Below are 15,667 nucleotides of genomic sequence, written 5' to 3'. Positions count from 1 at the left end.
ATTTTCCAGGGGATGTTCTCCCACACAGGGCTGTGGTAGCTGACAAACAAAATCTCCCCAGACTCTGTGGGAATCAGCAGATTTGGGGACCTCCTGCCTGCCAGTCATTCATGAGAGAATCAGTCCAGGCTGTCTAAGCTATGACAGAGCAGACCAGACACTTACCCTGACACAGTGAGCTTCACCTTGATGTGGTAAGACACCAGGATGCCCAGGACTGTCCGGTCTATGCCCTCCTTGATGCTGTCACAACAGAAAGGAGGAGCTGAAGAATAAGTAGAGCAGCAGGAAGCAGAGCCGATTAAGAGATCCTTTCCTCTCTCCGGGCCCCACTGTCCTGGAGGGGCCATCTCCAGAACTGGTGACCTCCACGAGGCTAGCCAAGCCCTGGGACTTTACATACTTGTGTGCATTTGGGGCAGGGTGTGGGGTTGTCTTTTCCTTGTCCACAGAGAGGCAGAGCCTGCACTCACCCTCTCTGGGCTGACCCTCTACCAGTGCTCATTCACCTGATCACCCAGCTGTAAATCCATCCTCCTGTCTCTTCCCCCTCCCCAGTCTGCCCTAATCATCATCCCAGCAGCCACCGAGTCTTCCCACCAGACTTCCCTGGCTGTGTGATCTGTCTCGGGAACTTATATCCCATGGGCCAGTTGTCTTCCCTGAGCAATCCAGCCACTCTGTGGCCTGAGAGATCTTCCAGCTTTTAGACTTGGCTGAAATCTGTGAGCTACCTTTCCACCTCATGCCCAGTGGTGCCTAGTGCCAACCACAACCTTACACTGATGCCCTTCTCCCCCCTTTCCTGCCCTAAGCCATCAAGGAAAAAGACCCCTCCTTTATGAAACCTTCCTGGGCACTGCCAAGCAACACTGGGCCTCCCTCTGCTGTGCTCTGCTCATGGGAAATGGCACGTGGACAGCGTCTTACAACCCAGTTATGGGAATGAATCATGGTTTTTTTAGACTGTACCTAACAGCTCTGTGTGTCCAGCACCCAGCATCGCAAAGGCACCAAGTCAGAGCTCAGGAAGGTATGTCCCAAAGGGAGGACACTGTAACTTTCCTTGGCGGAACCTTCACTCTGATTCCACTGACACAGTCACCTTGGGAACCTATTGCAGATTATTATTTCATGTGACTTGAGTACTCCAGGATGTCAACAATAGGAACCTAACCATGAAACACCAGCAAATATGTGAGTCGTGACAGAAATCGCGGTAGAGAACCCTGAAGGCAGAAAGTGAGATCAGGGGAGGCTGTGTGGGCAGCTCTGTTATCCAGGATGCAGTCAGGCAGCTTTCAGCTGGAGGATGACATCCAGCCCAGGGAGACTTCTGATGGGACTAATGCTCCCCAAAGAGCTTCGCTCACCTGGAATTGTGGAAGATGCCCAAGCACTCAGAGCACAGAGATAGAAAAGGGAGCAGGAAAAGGGGACCCCAATCCCTTTGCTGGCACTGACTTTCTGTCTTGTGCAGAGTGGAGCCAAACAGTGGAGAATAGAACATATTTCATCACATGCCTGAGAATTCCCTGCAAGTTCTCTCTCCGGCCATTGTCCTGAGTGGGAAAGCTGGCGAGAAGTGGACTTGACCACTAACTGACCTAGTGACCCTGGGCAAGTCTCTTGTTCTGGCTCAATTAAGGGATAATTCCCTTATCCATAAAATGCATATAAGTACACCTTGCTCACAAAGAGTTGGAGAGACATGAGTGTTAATAGTCTATTCCATACATCGTAAAACATCTTTATCGCAGAGTGCGCTTATCTGGGGGGATTGTTTTCTTTTGTTTTTGCAGTGCTGAGGATTGAACCCAGGACCTCATACATGCTAGGCAAGTGCTCTACCGCTTGAGCCACATCCTGGCCCTGGGGTGCCATTGTTGATATCAGGACCATTGTGCCTTCAACTAGGTTGATCTAGGCATCAGTTTCCCTGTTAGCCTCTCCCTGGAGCTTCACAAGCATGCTTTAGTAGCTAAGACAGTAACCTGGCAAATTGTCCTCAGAAAACCCTTTGACTCCCAGCTGCTTTCTGCCAAATATTCACTGTCCCCACGGTTGGCCTCACAGAATGTGAGCTACTGAGCCACTGTCCACATGGTAAAACATGCCAGCCACCTATGGGCGTCACCTCGGGGAGGTGGCCTAACAGGGGCCAGGAAGGAGAACCCAGTGTATCCCACAGGGAGAGGGCAGCAAGTTGGCCTTGAGTCTGGGGTTTGGCTCCTGCCCCAAACCCCTAGAGTTCACTCACTGCAGAAGTGGACACCTACAAGGGTGGCTAGCAGTGGCAGCGGGTACTAATGTTGGAGCTCCACTGTGCAGTTTTTCTAGATCAGCTGCCTAAATCCTGCATGTAAATCTCATTGACAACCGTGGCCCTCAGGACTCCTGTCCCTCACCTTCCGTGAATGAGTGAAAGTAGAGGAACTGCCATAGTGTTCGGAAACTGCAGCTGACCTTTCTGGAGCATCAGGCCCCACACAGTACACTGAGTGCCTCGTGTGGTCCTCATCACTCCAGGATTGGAACTGGTATCACCTTGCTTTACAGATGGGACAACTGGGTTTCTCAGAGAGGTGAAATCACTTGGCCAGGGTCACCCAGAAGATGGGCAGTGAGCCAGGCTGTGCCCAGAGCCCACTGGGGTAGTCACCACTTGTGCCAAGATGGGAGTGGGAATCTTGTTTGGGCCTCTAGGTCTGTGCTCTGTGGTACCGATGCCAGCAGCCCATGCCTGCTTCTGAGCCTGGGTGCAGGCCAGCATCAGCCATGATGGAGCCGTTCACCTGGACTCAAGGACTCACATGGTGCTGGAAGCCAGGTTTGTGTCCTCATGCTTGATCTTCCCATCAAGCGCGATGCCTCGTCTCTCTCGATTGTTAGCCAGCAGAGGCAGCAGTGTCAGTGTCTTGGTCAGAGTGCTGTTTGGTGGCACTTTTTCCCTGGAGGAAGAACAAGAGAGGAGGACTTATGACCGTCAACCCTGGGAGGTCCGATTTGCCATGGAGCATTTCCCAGGATCAAAGTTCCCCATGGACTGACTGGGAGGAGGAGCACAGTGTTAGTGAAAGCCCTGAGTAGACTGGCAGCAACATTAGCACATTTCCTCAAGCCCTCCATCCACTCTCAATTGCTGAATTTCTAGAATGTTCTGTTGAGTTAGACTAAGACCAACTGCTGGCTTGGTAGCTTATGCCAGTAATCCCAACACTCAGGAGGATTGTGAGTTTGAGGCCAGCCTGGGCTACATGGTGAGACCCTGTCTCAACAAAACAAAGCAAAACCCACCAAAACCAAAAACAAGAAACAAGACCAACTGGCCCAAAGATCAGAAAGCCCAGAGAACCTCCTGTGGAAGTTTGGTGAACCTCTTGCAGGACAGCAGACCCTTTGAGGAACAGACGTTGCTGTCAAAGCTGTCACTCTAAGTATGACCAGCATATGGCCAATGGCGGGTTGGCGAGCATGAGGCTGGGGCCTCCATCTCTGAACCACACAGACCGGGCTAGTTTGGTTTCAAAGCAGCACACGCTGTCTCTCCAGGGATTCTTCATCATCAGTTGTGCTGTGGGAACCTAGCACAAAGGAGCAGGTCCGGGGTTCAGCTGGGGACACAGCATCACCAGGGTCACAAGGCAGCATCTGAGCTGGAGAACTGCCATTTATGTACCAGGCCCCAGGTCTGTGCTGAGGGCTGTCTGCACTGCTCTTGCCTCATGTTCCACCAGCCTTGTGCCTGCAGTCATGTGTGGCAACAGCTCACCCTGCGTCCTTGTACTCGGCAGAAGAAGGCAGGGTGTGGCCTGAAACTGCTGCCAGAGCCGGCATCAGGACTGCTTCCCGAGTTTCAAGACATCTGCACGCCTGAACTGCCTCTCACAGGAAGGACATCCCTGCTGTTCTCCCTGGGGAGTTTAAAGCAGCTGTGGCTTATCCTGTCTCTGGTGGATACAGGAAGTTCTTTACAGAATTTTGGTTGAGCCCAGGGTGACCCACTTCCTCATACTTGGCAGAATCTCTCTGATGAGCTCGATTTGGGCGGCAGCAGTAACAAAAACAAGACATTGCATTGTAGAGGGGACTGTAGCAGGAAGGAGTCTTCAGGACTAGGCTGGGGGTAGTGGCCTTTTCTGCAGCAGAGCTTGCCAAAGGACGGTGCAAAGACCCTAGGGCCACTGCCCAGGACGTGGGATTGGAAGGTAGGGCAGCAACTGGGAAGTTGGGTCCAACCTGACTGAGCCATGCCCACCAGAGCCGCAGGAGCTGCAGGGCCTGGGAGAATGGCTCATAGCTGCAATCTTCTGAGTGGCCTCTAGTCTGGGACCTATGGGGATGGTTAATCTTGATTGTCAACTTGATTGCATTGAGAAGGGCCCAGGAGATTGGTAAAGCACACCTCTGGGTGTGTCCATGGGGGAGTTTCCAGAGAGGCTAACTAAGGGGAGAAGACACACCCCGAATGTGGACAGCACACAAAGGGACACGACCCCTTGACTGAGGGCCTGGATAGAATAAAACAGAGAAAAAGAGAAAGCCCGCTAATGAAGCCATGCTCTTTCTCTGCTTCCTGGCTACCATGATGTGAGCTTCTCTGCCCTGCCACGCCCTCATCCACAGTGAACCAAAACCTCTGAAAGTGGGAGCCAAAATAAATCTCTTAGCATGTTTTCTTGGGTATTTGTGTCAGCAATGAAAAGCTAACACACCCACTAATGTGATCTGCCCAGTTTTCAGTCTCCCTGTCCTACCCTCAGGAGGATCTGAGGATGGTTTCCAGTCTCCTGGGAATCATTTGGCCCAAAATGTGCCCAAAGGTTTAAAAAGGACTGGATAATGGGGTATACATTAGGAGAAAACTTAGGACCATTTGCCCCAGTGTCGCTGAGCTTCTGCCAAAAGGCATCCAGAACCAAGAAACCCCCAGGCCAAGGATGGCAAGGATGTGCCCTAAAATGTGGACCAGACCCCAGACCTGGCATAAGAAAATCAGCCAACGACTTGTAGTTCTTTCCCGCTTCCCTCCCTTGTAAACCAAATTTGTTTGCAGTAATAGTTTATCCTTAAGTTGCCTTTTAAATATTATGTAATATCATCTAATCACCCCAACCTTCTTCTAACCCTGGTAATGGTTTTTAACATCCCAGCTAGACAAAGCAGAAAGGATCTTCCTAAGAAGAGGAGAAGCAGGCAAAACAACCCCCTCACCTGTGCGTTAAATGAATCTATCTGACCTTCTAGCACAAAGCAAAACCTGCAGGTCTCTCACACCAGCATGAAGGAGCCATCAGAGGATTCTCTTTTGGCTTTGATTCTACTGAAGGAAAAGAACTCATTCACAACAGGCTAAGAACAGATCCAGCTTCCTAGTTCAGCTGTCGTTGTTACAAGATTTTCACGGAAGAGGTCAAAAGAGAGTATTCTGGCTGGGCTGAACTCTCATGTTGCCATCGGATAACCCAGGCCAAGAATACACAGAGAAACCCTGTCACTCCACAGTGACATTTCCACCTTGATTTCTCATCTCACTTTTATCTTGAATGATCAAGTTCTCAGATCTCCTGTGAGATGGGCCACATGGGGTGTTTAGCTGTAAACACACAGCTAAGATGCTAAGTTTCTTTGCAGCGCTTGAAGTGAGAAAAGGGGAAGGAAGCGACAGGCTGGTTGAGTGTTCTAGTTCCCTCTCCAGCGCAGCACAAAGGAGGAACTTGACAAAGAAGGTGGGCCGCCCAGGAAGTGGAAACACAACCGCTACTTACTGTGTTTCCTCTGTGGCCACAGGCTTGACGTAATAATCACTCGAGTAGAGAACCACGTTGGCCACCTGCTCCACTGAAAAGGAAGGACACAGTCGGGTGATCAGCACTGAGCTCCTTGTGCATATGCACAGTCCTTCCCGGCCTTCCAGGGGACACAGCAGGGCTTTGCTCTCTTAGTCATTTTAGTCTCCTGGCTTTCTCAGCCCCCAGCTTACATGTCCTCAGGCAATTTCTGTTCTCCAGTAATCTGCTCTGTATCAACTCTCAGCTGTGAACCAGGCTGTAAGGCGAAGGGGGCTCTGGGAGCCCCTCTTCTCCTGTGAGCCATCACCTAACTCTGGCTGCCCTGATTCAAAGACACGGTGTCTTCCACCTCCCCAGAACTCACCATTTGCTCTCTCTCTCTCCAAACCCAGCCTCATCTTGTACCTTATTTAATAAATTCTGCGAGCTTTCTAGGAACCATCTAGAAGGAGCATAGGACTAATTTGAGGGTGCAACATGGTACATAGGAAGATGGGCCTTGTAGCCTGATGGGTTGGGCTCAAGTCTCTGCTTAGCCACTAACTGTGGGTGAACTATTTAGCTGCTCTATGTCTCAGTTTCCCCTCCAGATAGTTAAATAGGAGTGAAAATTGTGGCTAACTCACAGGGAAGTTGTTAAGATTAAAAGATGACTTCATCTCTTTTAAATTTGAGGATTAAAAGAAACAATTTGAAGCATTCAGCATGGAGCCTGGCCATGGAAAGCAATTGTCATTTTGTTTCAGAAAATTTGTCAGCTTCTTTCAAGGTTACTAGCTTTATTGCTTGGATTTATAAAACTTTAAAAAACATTTTTTCTTCAGTTAGGGTTTTGCTATGTATCCCAGGTTGGCCTGGAACTCACAATGCAACCCCCTCAGCTTCAAGGGACTGGGATTTTAGGCATCTTTCACCACAACCAGTTGAGAAATAATTTTACATCAAAGTACCAAATGATTGTTTATCCACAATCATTTGGTCTGAAGGTTTGCTTCCTGTCCTCTCAAAATTCACATGTGAAAATATCAACCCCAAGATGACAGTGTCAAGGGCCGTGGGGAGGTGATTAGACCATGGGGATGAGGTGCTCTTGAATAGAATCAGTACCCTTTTAGACTTTTTGGTTTTAGGTGGTTTTTTTTTTTTTTTTTTTGTAGTACTGGGGTTTGAACTCAGGGCCTATACCTTGAGCCACTCCAGCAGCCCTTTTGTGTGAATAATATTTTCCAGATAGGGTCTCTCGAACTATTTGCGCTGGCTGGCTTCGAATTGCAATCCTCCTCAGTAGCTAGGATTACAGGCTTGAGCCACCAACGCCTTGCTGATTAGTACCCTTTAAAAAGAGGCCCAAGAAACTTGCTCATGTTTCCATCGTGTGCGAATACAGCAAGAAGGCACCGTCTACGAGGAATGGGCTCTCATCAATCAGAACCTGCTTGTATCTTGATCTTGGACTTCCCAGCCTCCAGCACTATCAGAAATAAATATTTGTAGCTTATAAGCCATCTACTTTATGGTATTTTTGTTATAGTGGCCTGACTCACACCCACTACTAGGCAGAGCAGTTTATTTGATGCTAAATAACTCCAGATCCTATAAAGATCTAAGGGCACATAAAGTAAACCATCATAAAACAAAACTGTAAATTAAGAATTCCTAAGAGCAACGACAATAATCTAGAATTCTTTAGCATGCATGCATCAAAATTCCCAAACTTCATCTGTGATGGACACAGAGGGAAAGAGGAAAGTTATGTCAGATGCTGTCTTAGCCCATTTTCTGTTGCTACAACTGAATAGCACAGACTGGGTAACTCATAAAGAACAGAGATGTTTCTGTGTGTGCTAGCACACAGCTGCAATCCCAGCACATGGGAGGCTGAAGCAGGAGGATTGTGAGTTCAAGGTCAGCCTAGGCTACACAGTGAGACCCTGTCTCAAAACAAAACAAAAAGAACAGAGGTTTATTTTGCTTATGGCACTGGAGGCTGGAGAGTCCAAGAGCATGGCAGTGGCATCTGGTGAGGGCCTTCTTGCTTCATCACAGCATGGCAGAGAGCATCACATTGGCAAGGCAGAGTAGACTTGCTAGGTTAGGTCACTCTTCCTCTTCTCATAAATCTACTCATATCCTCATGGGAGCTCCACCCTCACCTAACCCTAATGACCTCCTCAAGGTCCCACCTCCAATTATTAACACGGGAACGCAAGGATTAAGTTTTCAACACATGAATTTTTAGGGTACACATTCTAACTTTAACAAGTACTTAGGGCAAATAACCATCCTGGTCTCTCTGGGACAAACCCCATTTTAGCATTGAAATGTCCACATCCTTTGTCCTGGACAACCTGGGACAGTTGGTCACCTTGAGACAGTATCGATCTGTCTTTGTCTTGGTCATTGACTGAGTTAAAAGTTGAACTTGTCGGACACCGGTGGCTCATGTCTGTAATCCTAGCTACTCTGGAGGCAGAGATCAGGAGGAGCGCAGTTTGAAGCCAGCCCAGGCAAATAGTTCGAGAGACCCTATCTGGAAAAAACCCTTCACAAAAAAGTGCTGGTAGAGAGACTTAAGTTGTAGGCCTTGAGTTCAAACTCCAATACTGAAAGGAAAAAAAAAGAGTTGAATTTATCTGGGCTGAGGGTATGGCTCAAGTGGAAGAGCACCTGCCTAGCAAGCCTGAGGTCCTGACGCCAGTAATAAAAAAAAAAAAGTTGAACTTACTGAGGCCAGCCTGGGCTACATATGAGACCCTGTCTTAAACAAACAAATAAACAAGCAACAACAACAAAAAAACCAGATTGAATCTAGAGGCTATCTTTCCAAGTCAACCCATTCTATCCTACATAAGACCTGCCCTTTGAGCTGGGGAAATGTGTAGAAACAGGAAGTGGAGCTACTTCCCCAGCAGTACATGACCAGGGCTGGCCAACACAAGAGGCCATTTCAGTCAGACAGTCACACTTGCCATTTACAAAGCTCCTGCACTTGGAACCTCTCCTTTGAGCCTCACAAAGCCTGGGAAAGGAGACAGAGCTGCCTCTATAGATGTTAACTGTGATTCAGAGACATAGACAGCACCAGCCCACAGCCTGGTGTTTTCAATCCAGTGCCTTTCCCGCTATACTTGCTGCATTTGTTTACAAAAATTATCGCTGATCCAAAAAAGGAAAACTCCTCCCATACTTCCTGTGAGATCTGACTCGGGGGGACCCTCCAGGAAGGCATGACCACAGAAAGATGGAAAGATTGTCTGTCAGGGATGTTGTCCCAAGTAGACACAGTGTAGTCACTCTCCCTCTAAGGTTCTGCTGTCTGTGACAACATAGACAAACAGGCAGCTCCAAGGACAAGTAAGGGTCTTGTCAGACCAGAAGATGGGGATGGGAGTTCTAGAAGACCCTGCCCTCTGGTTTGGAGAAGAATGCCCTACCTAATACTTTAATCTTCTTCACTGTCTTCTCTGTGTTATTGGTCACAGTCACAGTCACAGGGATGGGCTCCCCATGGAAATATATCTGAAAAAGGGAGAAGTCAGTCAGAAGAGGAGAACAGAGGGAGGCGGTACCATTACTCTCAGGACTTCCTAGACTAGCTCCAGCCTTTTACCTAGAATAAATGTGGCTGAATTCCCCTGCTTTTAGGGACAATGAGGGTCTGGAACACATTCTGCCCCATCTGCAGATGGCTGAGGAGGATAAAGGAGTACTGCGTGTTCCATCAGAGGGAGATGGGAGGCCTTGAGTACAATCGGGAGGTTTTGGGGAGAGGATGAATGAAATGAAAGGAGAGCACTGGGAAAGCTGGGAGATGGAGCTCTCCGCAGGATCCCCTGTGTTATCCTGGCCCCCCCCCCCACACACATACACACGTGCACACATTGTGTTGGGCACTTGAAGACACATGTGCATGACTGACCATTTGATGACTAGAGCCTTGGCCAATGGGCTTTTAACCTTTTTCCACCTCAACACTCTTAGTCGATGACAACACACCTGCACAGCCGCCTTGTGTGGTCTCTGCGAAGCTTGATAAACTATTTGGTGAGCACACCTAGTGGTACTGTATTAAAGAACAAGGCCCAGGACAACACAGAAGGGCCAAGATGGCTGGAAGGAGAGGTGCGAGTAGCTCGCCAGCCCTCCCAGCTCCCCAGTCTGTGGGGACAGTCAATGAATGCAGTGCCAGTCACTTTGCCATGCTATGAGGCTCAAGGTGACTAGGTCCAAATTTATTAAATAAGCCAGGCATTTACACCTTTACCTACTGCAGGAACAAGATGGTTTACAACGTGCCCACACAGTTACCTCTTTGCTGAGGGTCACAGAGACGTGCAGGGGCTTGTCAGACATGAAGAACTGCCAGGCTGCCTCTGCACAGGGCTGGGGACCCATCTCAGGCGGAGCGTGTTGCACTTTCCGAATCAGTAAGCGCACAGAGCTCCTGTGAGAAGCCCAGGGATTCCTGGTGAGCGCTGGTGTTTCAGTTTGGCCTTCCCTTTCCCCCCACAGTGTCACGTTGGTGTCTTCGCAAGCACTTCCAACACTCCCAGGGGAGATAGGACTGCCCAGGGGAGGATGGGACAGGGCTGCCCTGGATGACCCGTTCTGGTCCATTCTCTCTGGGTGTCAAACCAGCTGTGTCTAAAAGGGTCCCCTTCTTTTTGTCAGGCCCTACTCAGCCTCCTTCAGTGAGGCTGTGTGACAGTGTAGATGCCTTATGTCACCAGGCTTCTATGTAGCTGGCGCACTGTGACTACTAACTATAGTAAGCACTTAGACATATGCATGTTGGGCGTGGGGAGAACACAGGAAGGGCTTGGGTATCCTGTTTGGGTAAAAAAGAAAAGTGAGCAGTGGGCAGTGGGAGGACTAGGGGTATTGCTTCTTGGTGACAGGGTCTGTTTGGGGTACAGATGGCAGTGGTTCCACAATATTGTAGATGTACTTCCTGCTACTGAGTTATATACTTAGAAGTAGTTAAAATGAGCTGGGTGCTGGTGGCTCACTCCTGTAATCTTAACTACTCAGGAGGCAGAGATAGGAAGATCGAAGTTCAAAGCCAGTCTGGGCAAATGGTTCATGAGCCCCTATCTTGAAAAAAAAATCACAAAAAAGGCTGGTGGAGTGGCTCAATGTGTAAATATGATATATTATAAATATATAATATATTATGCATAATATATATATAATATTATATATATATATATATATACCACAATAAAAAATTGTTTTTTTCAAAAGGAAGAAAGTGTGTGTGCCTATAATCCCAGAACTTGGGAGGGTTGGGAGCTGAAGGCCAACCTGGGATACACAGCAAGATACTATCTCAAAAAGAAGGAGGAAGAGGAGAAAATAAGCAAAAGAAAGAAGGGATGAGGGCAGCTTTTAGGGGCCTCCATGAGCCCTTGAGGTTGCTACCACCACTGACATTTTCTTTCACCAGCTCCCCAGATGATCAACCATCAGCCCTCCCCCACACACTGCCCCATGCAACATGTGGATGGTAGCTGTTTCTGGACTTCACTGCCCTCACCTGGGGAAGTTCTCCTGTTCCCCATCCCCCAACACCTTGCCTATAGGGAAAGCTGTCACACCCAGATAAAGTGGGGGCAGTTTCTTATCCCCACCCCTGCACCACACCCCTCCCCCAAGATCTCTTACTTTTTGGAGATCTTGTCTTCTTCAAGATCTATGCTGTCCGTGGCAAATGCTTTGACCTCAAAGTCAACCCCACAGCTCTGTTGGAGACAAGAGAGCAGACAGGGAACAGTCAGCACCCCCCTTCCCCATAATACCTCCCCCAGGCCAAGGTGTGGCTATAAGATTTCATTTTAGCCATATTCTCCTTCGAGTTGCCCAGACGACTGGATGTGGAAGTGTACTGGGAACGAAACATGGACGTTAGCATAGCAGTGAGAGTGGAAGGGGTTTGGCCTGTCAGATGTGCCCCTCCCGTAGCTATGGAGGGTGCTGTGAGCACCCTGGCAGGTCCATGACCCCTTCCACCTCACACATTTAGGTGTCCTTCTCCAACATGACCCTGTATGTGTTACTGACTTCCTGCTGCTGACAGCATGGGGACGGACACAGGTGCTCGGAGGCCTGGGGGCCAGGTCCACAAATACCCCGTTGGGTGCAACCCCTTAGCACGGTGATCAGTTCAGCTCCACTGTAGCCAAGTGTGGCCAGGCAGCAATAGCAACGCCCTAGAGTGCCAACAGCTCATGACATTTTTAAAAGAGATAGAACTTGGGGTAAAATCTAATTTTTAATTTAAATTTTTTTTGACAGTATTGGGGTTTGAACTTGGCTTCACACTCTACCACGTGAGCCACACCTCACTTTGGTCTGGTCATTTTGGAGAGAGGGTCTTGTGAATTATTTCCCCAGGGTTGGCCTTGAACTGAGATCCTCCTAATTTTGGCCTCCCAAGTAGCTAGGATTACAGGTGTAAGCCATGGAAACCTGGTTTAAAAAAAATTTAAGTAAGCATGGATTGAATAAATGCACCTGCCAGTGACCTTTATCCCTCTGCCCCTGCTGTGACTTCTGGGGTCTCCTGTGTAACCACTCCACCTCCTGGCTCATCTGTGCGGTACCAGGGTGCCCACAGGAGATGGCTGGCCCTCTGCCCCCTGCCCAGAGGGGTAAGTGGAGTCACCTAAGGTGCATGGCACCAGCTGTTAATGGCGATGTATCTGCAACAAACTTATAGACTCTGCAACTGAGCAATCACAGCAACTGTAACCCAGGTTGGAAATAAACACACATCATTACCCACCATCAGCCAGGCAACTTGTAGCCAGGTCAGCTCTGTCACCCACCCACTCAATCTGTGCTGTTCCCAGCACAAGCCTCGAACTTCGCAGACCTCCCCTGAGTCCTGCTCCTCCTTCCGGCTGGACACTTGATCCCTTTACATCTGTGAAAAGCTGAATAACGACCTATGCTAATAAAATACCATGCAGTTTTATTTATATATAAATACATTATCATATATTAACCATATTAATATTTCAATGTTATTTCATAGCATAGTGATATTACATATGATAATGCAGTAACTTAACATGATAACATTACATATTACGCTTATGTTATAGAGCACTATATAATAAATTATGTGCTATTAATGTCATGACATAATTTTTTATGGATTATATAAAATACAGTGGATATTATTTATATCATGTCTTTGACAGTCTCTTATGTGTCCCTCAGTCTCTCCCCTCTCACAGTGCCCCCAGATCCCACCCAGTATTCCCTTTGCCCATAGCTCTCACCTTGCCCCCAACACAGGAAACAGGCAGCGCTCTGTTTGGCCTGTAGTGTTGTAAAAATCCAGACAGGTTGCCTAAGAGTCTGGATCCCAGGCCTCCTTGAAAGAGTGCTGTCAGACCTGACTGAGCTGGATTGTCTTTCCTTCAGTTCTTTTTTTTTTTTTTTTTTGGCGGTACTAGGGTTTGATCTCAGGGCCCCATGCTTTCTGGGCAAGTGTGTGCCACTTGAGCCATACCACTTGCTCACCCTCTTCTCGAGTGACCTCCTCATCTTGATCTCAGCTGTCCACAACCCCTGTTTTCCTGGGCCATGGCATTCAAATGTCTGAGAGGTAAGATTTATAATGTAGCATAGGAAACAGGCCTGCGTGAAACCTTGGTCACGACGTAACATTCAGCTTTGCTGTGTGTGACTCTCTCTATTTCCATCTCATTCCACTCTTGTCAACTCAGTTCCATTCCGTTCCATTCCATCCCATCCCATCTCAGTTTAAGTGCCATTTCTGATCCACAAGTCACAGATAGGCCATGACTCCACACTGACAAACACTGCCCTCACCCTTGTCATCATCTGTCACCATCCTCCACAATCCAGGTACAGACTTGATGTCAGAGTTACATCTTAGGACGCTGGGCTGTGGGTCCTCGCACCTTTCCCTCCCTGAAGCCTCTGGGCCATCCTGGTCATTACTTCCCTTTGCTTTTCTCCCCCGTCAAGACACACGCTTCACCCACCTAACCCCATTCTTAATAGGGGACCCTTTGGAAACCTAAGTCAGAAGTTGCCACTCAGAACTTGCCACTGGCTCCCATCTCACTCACGAGAAAACTCAAGGGGTCTGCAAGGCCCTTGGAGACCTGGCTGCCCTGCTCCTTGCTGCCCCCAGAACACACCTGAGGTTGCTCCCTCTGCCTGGGAGGCTCCCATCTGGGAGAGAGTGGCTTTCTCCTCCACTTCACTAATAATCAACCCTCAGATCCACATCTTCCCTTGCCTCTCAGAAGCATGCAGCCATCTTTTTCTTTTTTTTTTTTAGTGGTACTGGCATTGAACTCAGGGCCTCACACTTACTAGACAGGTGCTCTCCCACTTGAGCCACTCAACCAGCCTCACAGGGGATCTTTGTATGGTTTTCTCTACTTTGATGTATGCTTGAAATTTCCTATGATTAAAAAAAAAGTCTATTGAAGTCAGGAGCAGTGGTTTATGCCTGTAATCCTAGCTACTTAGGAAGTAGAGATGAGAGGATCTCAGTTCAAAACCAGCCCAGGCAAAAGTTGTGAGACCACCACCCCCATCTCAACCAATTAAAAAGCTAGGAGTGGTGGCATGCATCTGTCATTCCAGCTACTCAGGAAGTATAAATAAGCGGATCTCAATCCAGGCCACCCTGGGCATAAATAGCTAAAGCAAAAATAAAAATAAAAACATTTTGACAAAAGGGAAAAATAGCTAAAACTAAAAGGACCAGGGACATGAGTCAAGTGGTAGAGCACCTGCCTAGCATTCACAAGGTCCTGGGTTCACACCCCATCAAAAAAAAAAAGTCTGCTGAAAGAGCTAGGCATGTTGGTGCACACTGTAATCCCCACACTTCAGAGGCCGAGGCAGAAGAATCATGAATAGCAAGATCCAGCTCAAAAAACAGGGAGCTGGCGGAGTGGCTCAAGTGGTGGAGTGCCTGTCTAGCAAGTGCGAAGCCCTGAGTTCAAATCCCAGTCTCACCAAAAAAAAGTCCAAAACAAAGTCTGCTAAAGGAATGAAAGAATGAGGGAATTCGTGGTAGTTTTTTAACTTACCTTCCCTACATCTTGCGGAGCTGGCTGCAACATCACTGAACAGGGCAAGTAGTCAGGAAACTGAGAAAAGAAACAAATAAAAAACCAGTTCTTTCAAACGGGATTCTTTCATGTGTAATGTATTGTGGGAAAATGAAGATGGAGAGCAAGAAACAAGAAAAAAACCTAGTCACCTACACCTGACACCCAGCTTAATGTGGAGGCATGATCTTCTGAAAGTCTCCTGCACTCAGACACACAAAGGAGGCTGTACGCAGGTGTGCGCCGCCTACAGCAATGGGAACAACGAGCTTGTCCCCAGTCTGCTTTGCTTGCTTTCTTAGCTCTAACCCTGTTCAGAAAGCGTTATGGCCATTTTCCCATGTCATGAGAAACAGTTCTGCACCATTATTGCTGGGTTTCCATACTGCATATTTTATATAGCCATTTCCCTTGTGGGACACTTTCGTGGTCTTTTTTTTTTTTTTGCTATGATAAACAACACTGCAATAAATATCCTTCTTCACACATGTTGGCACAGTTTTAACCAATAAATTCTATACGCTACATTGACCTGAATTGTCAGTCAAAATCACATTTTGCTTTTTTTTTTTTTTTTTTTTAGCGGCACTGGGGTCTGAATCCAGGGCTTCGCACTTGGTAGGCAGGTGCTCTATCGCTTGAGCCATGCCTCTAGCCCAATTTTTGTTTTTTGGAGACAGGATCTCAATATGTAGCCCAGATTAGCTTCAAACTTGAGACCTTCTGCTTCAGCCTCCCGAGTACTTGGATTACCAGTGTACACCACTATAC

The 15,667-nt window shown here is 48.0% G+C and overlaps 1 protein-coding gene across 1 annotated transcript in view; it reads right to left on the bottom strand.

The window, feature by feature from the left end:
- Sag (S-antigen visual arrestin) overlaps positions 1-15,667 on the bottom strand; it is a 34,979-nt gene that overhangs the window by 8,151 nt on the left and 11,161 nt on the right. The window contains exons 5-11 of the mRNA XM_074072317.1: positions 14,876-14,935; positions 11,457-11,533; positions 10,101-10,236; positions 9,227-9,311; positions 5,769-5,841; positions 2,814-2,951; positions 166-243 (exon numbers count right to left, since the gene is read on the bottom strand). Of these exons, the coding sequence (XP_073928418.1) occupies positions 166-243; positions 2,814-2,951; positions 5,769-5,841; positions 9,227-9,311; positions 10,101-10,236; positions 11,457-11,533; positions 14,876-14,935 (647 nt within the window). The remainder of the gene's footprint in view (positions 1-165; positions 244-2,813; positions 2,952-5,768; positions 5,842-9,226; positions 9,312-10,100; positions 10,237-11,456; positions 11,534-14,875; positions 14,936-15,667) is intronic.

This window comes from Castor canadensis, chromosome 4 (assembly GCF_047511655.1).
Source record: "Castor canadensis chromosome 4, mCasCan1.hap1v2, whole genome shotgun sequence".
Lineage (NCBI taxonomy): Eukaryota > Metazoa > Chordata > Mammalia > Rodentia > Castoridae > Castor > Castor canadensis.
The sequence above is the reverse complement of the archived record's forward strand: the minus strand, read 5'-3'. Positions and strand labels throughout refer to the sequence as shown.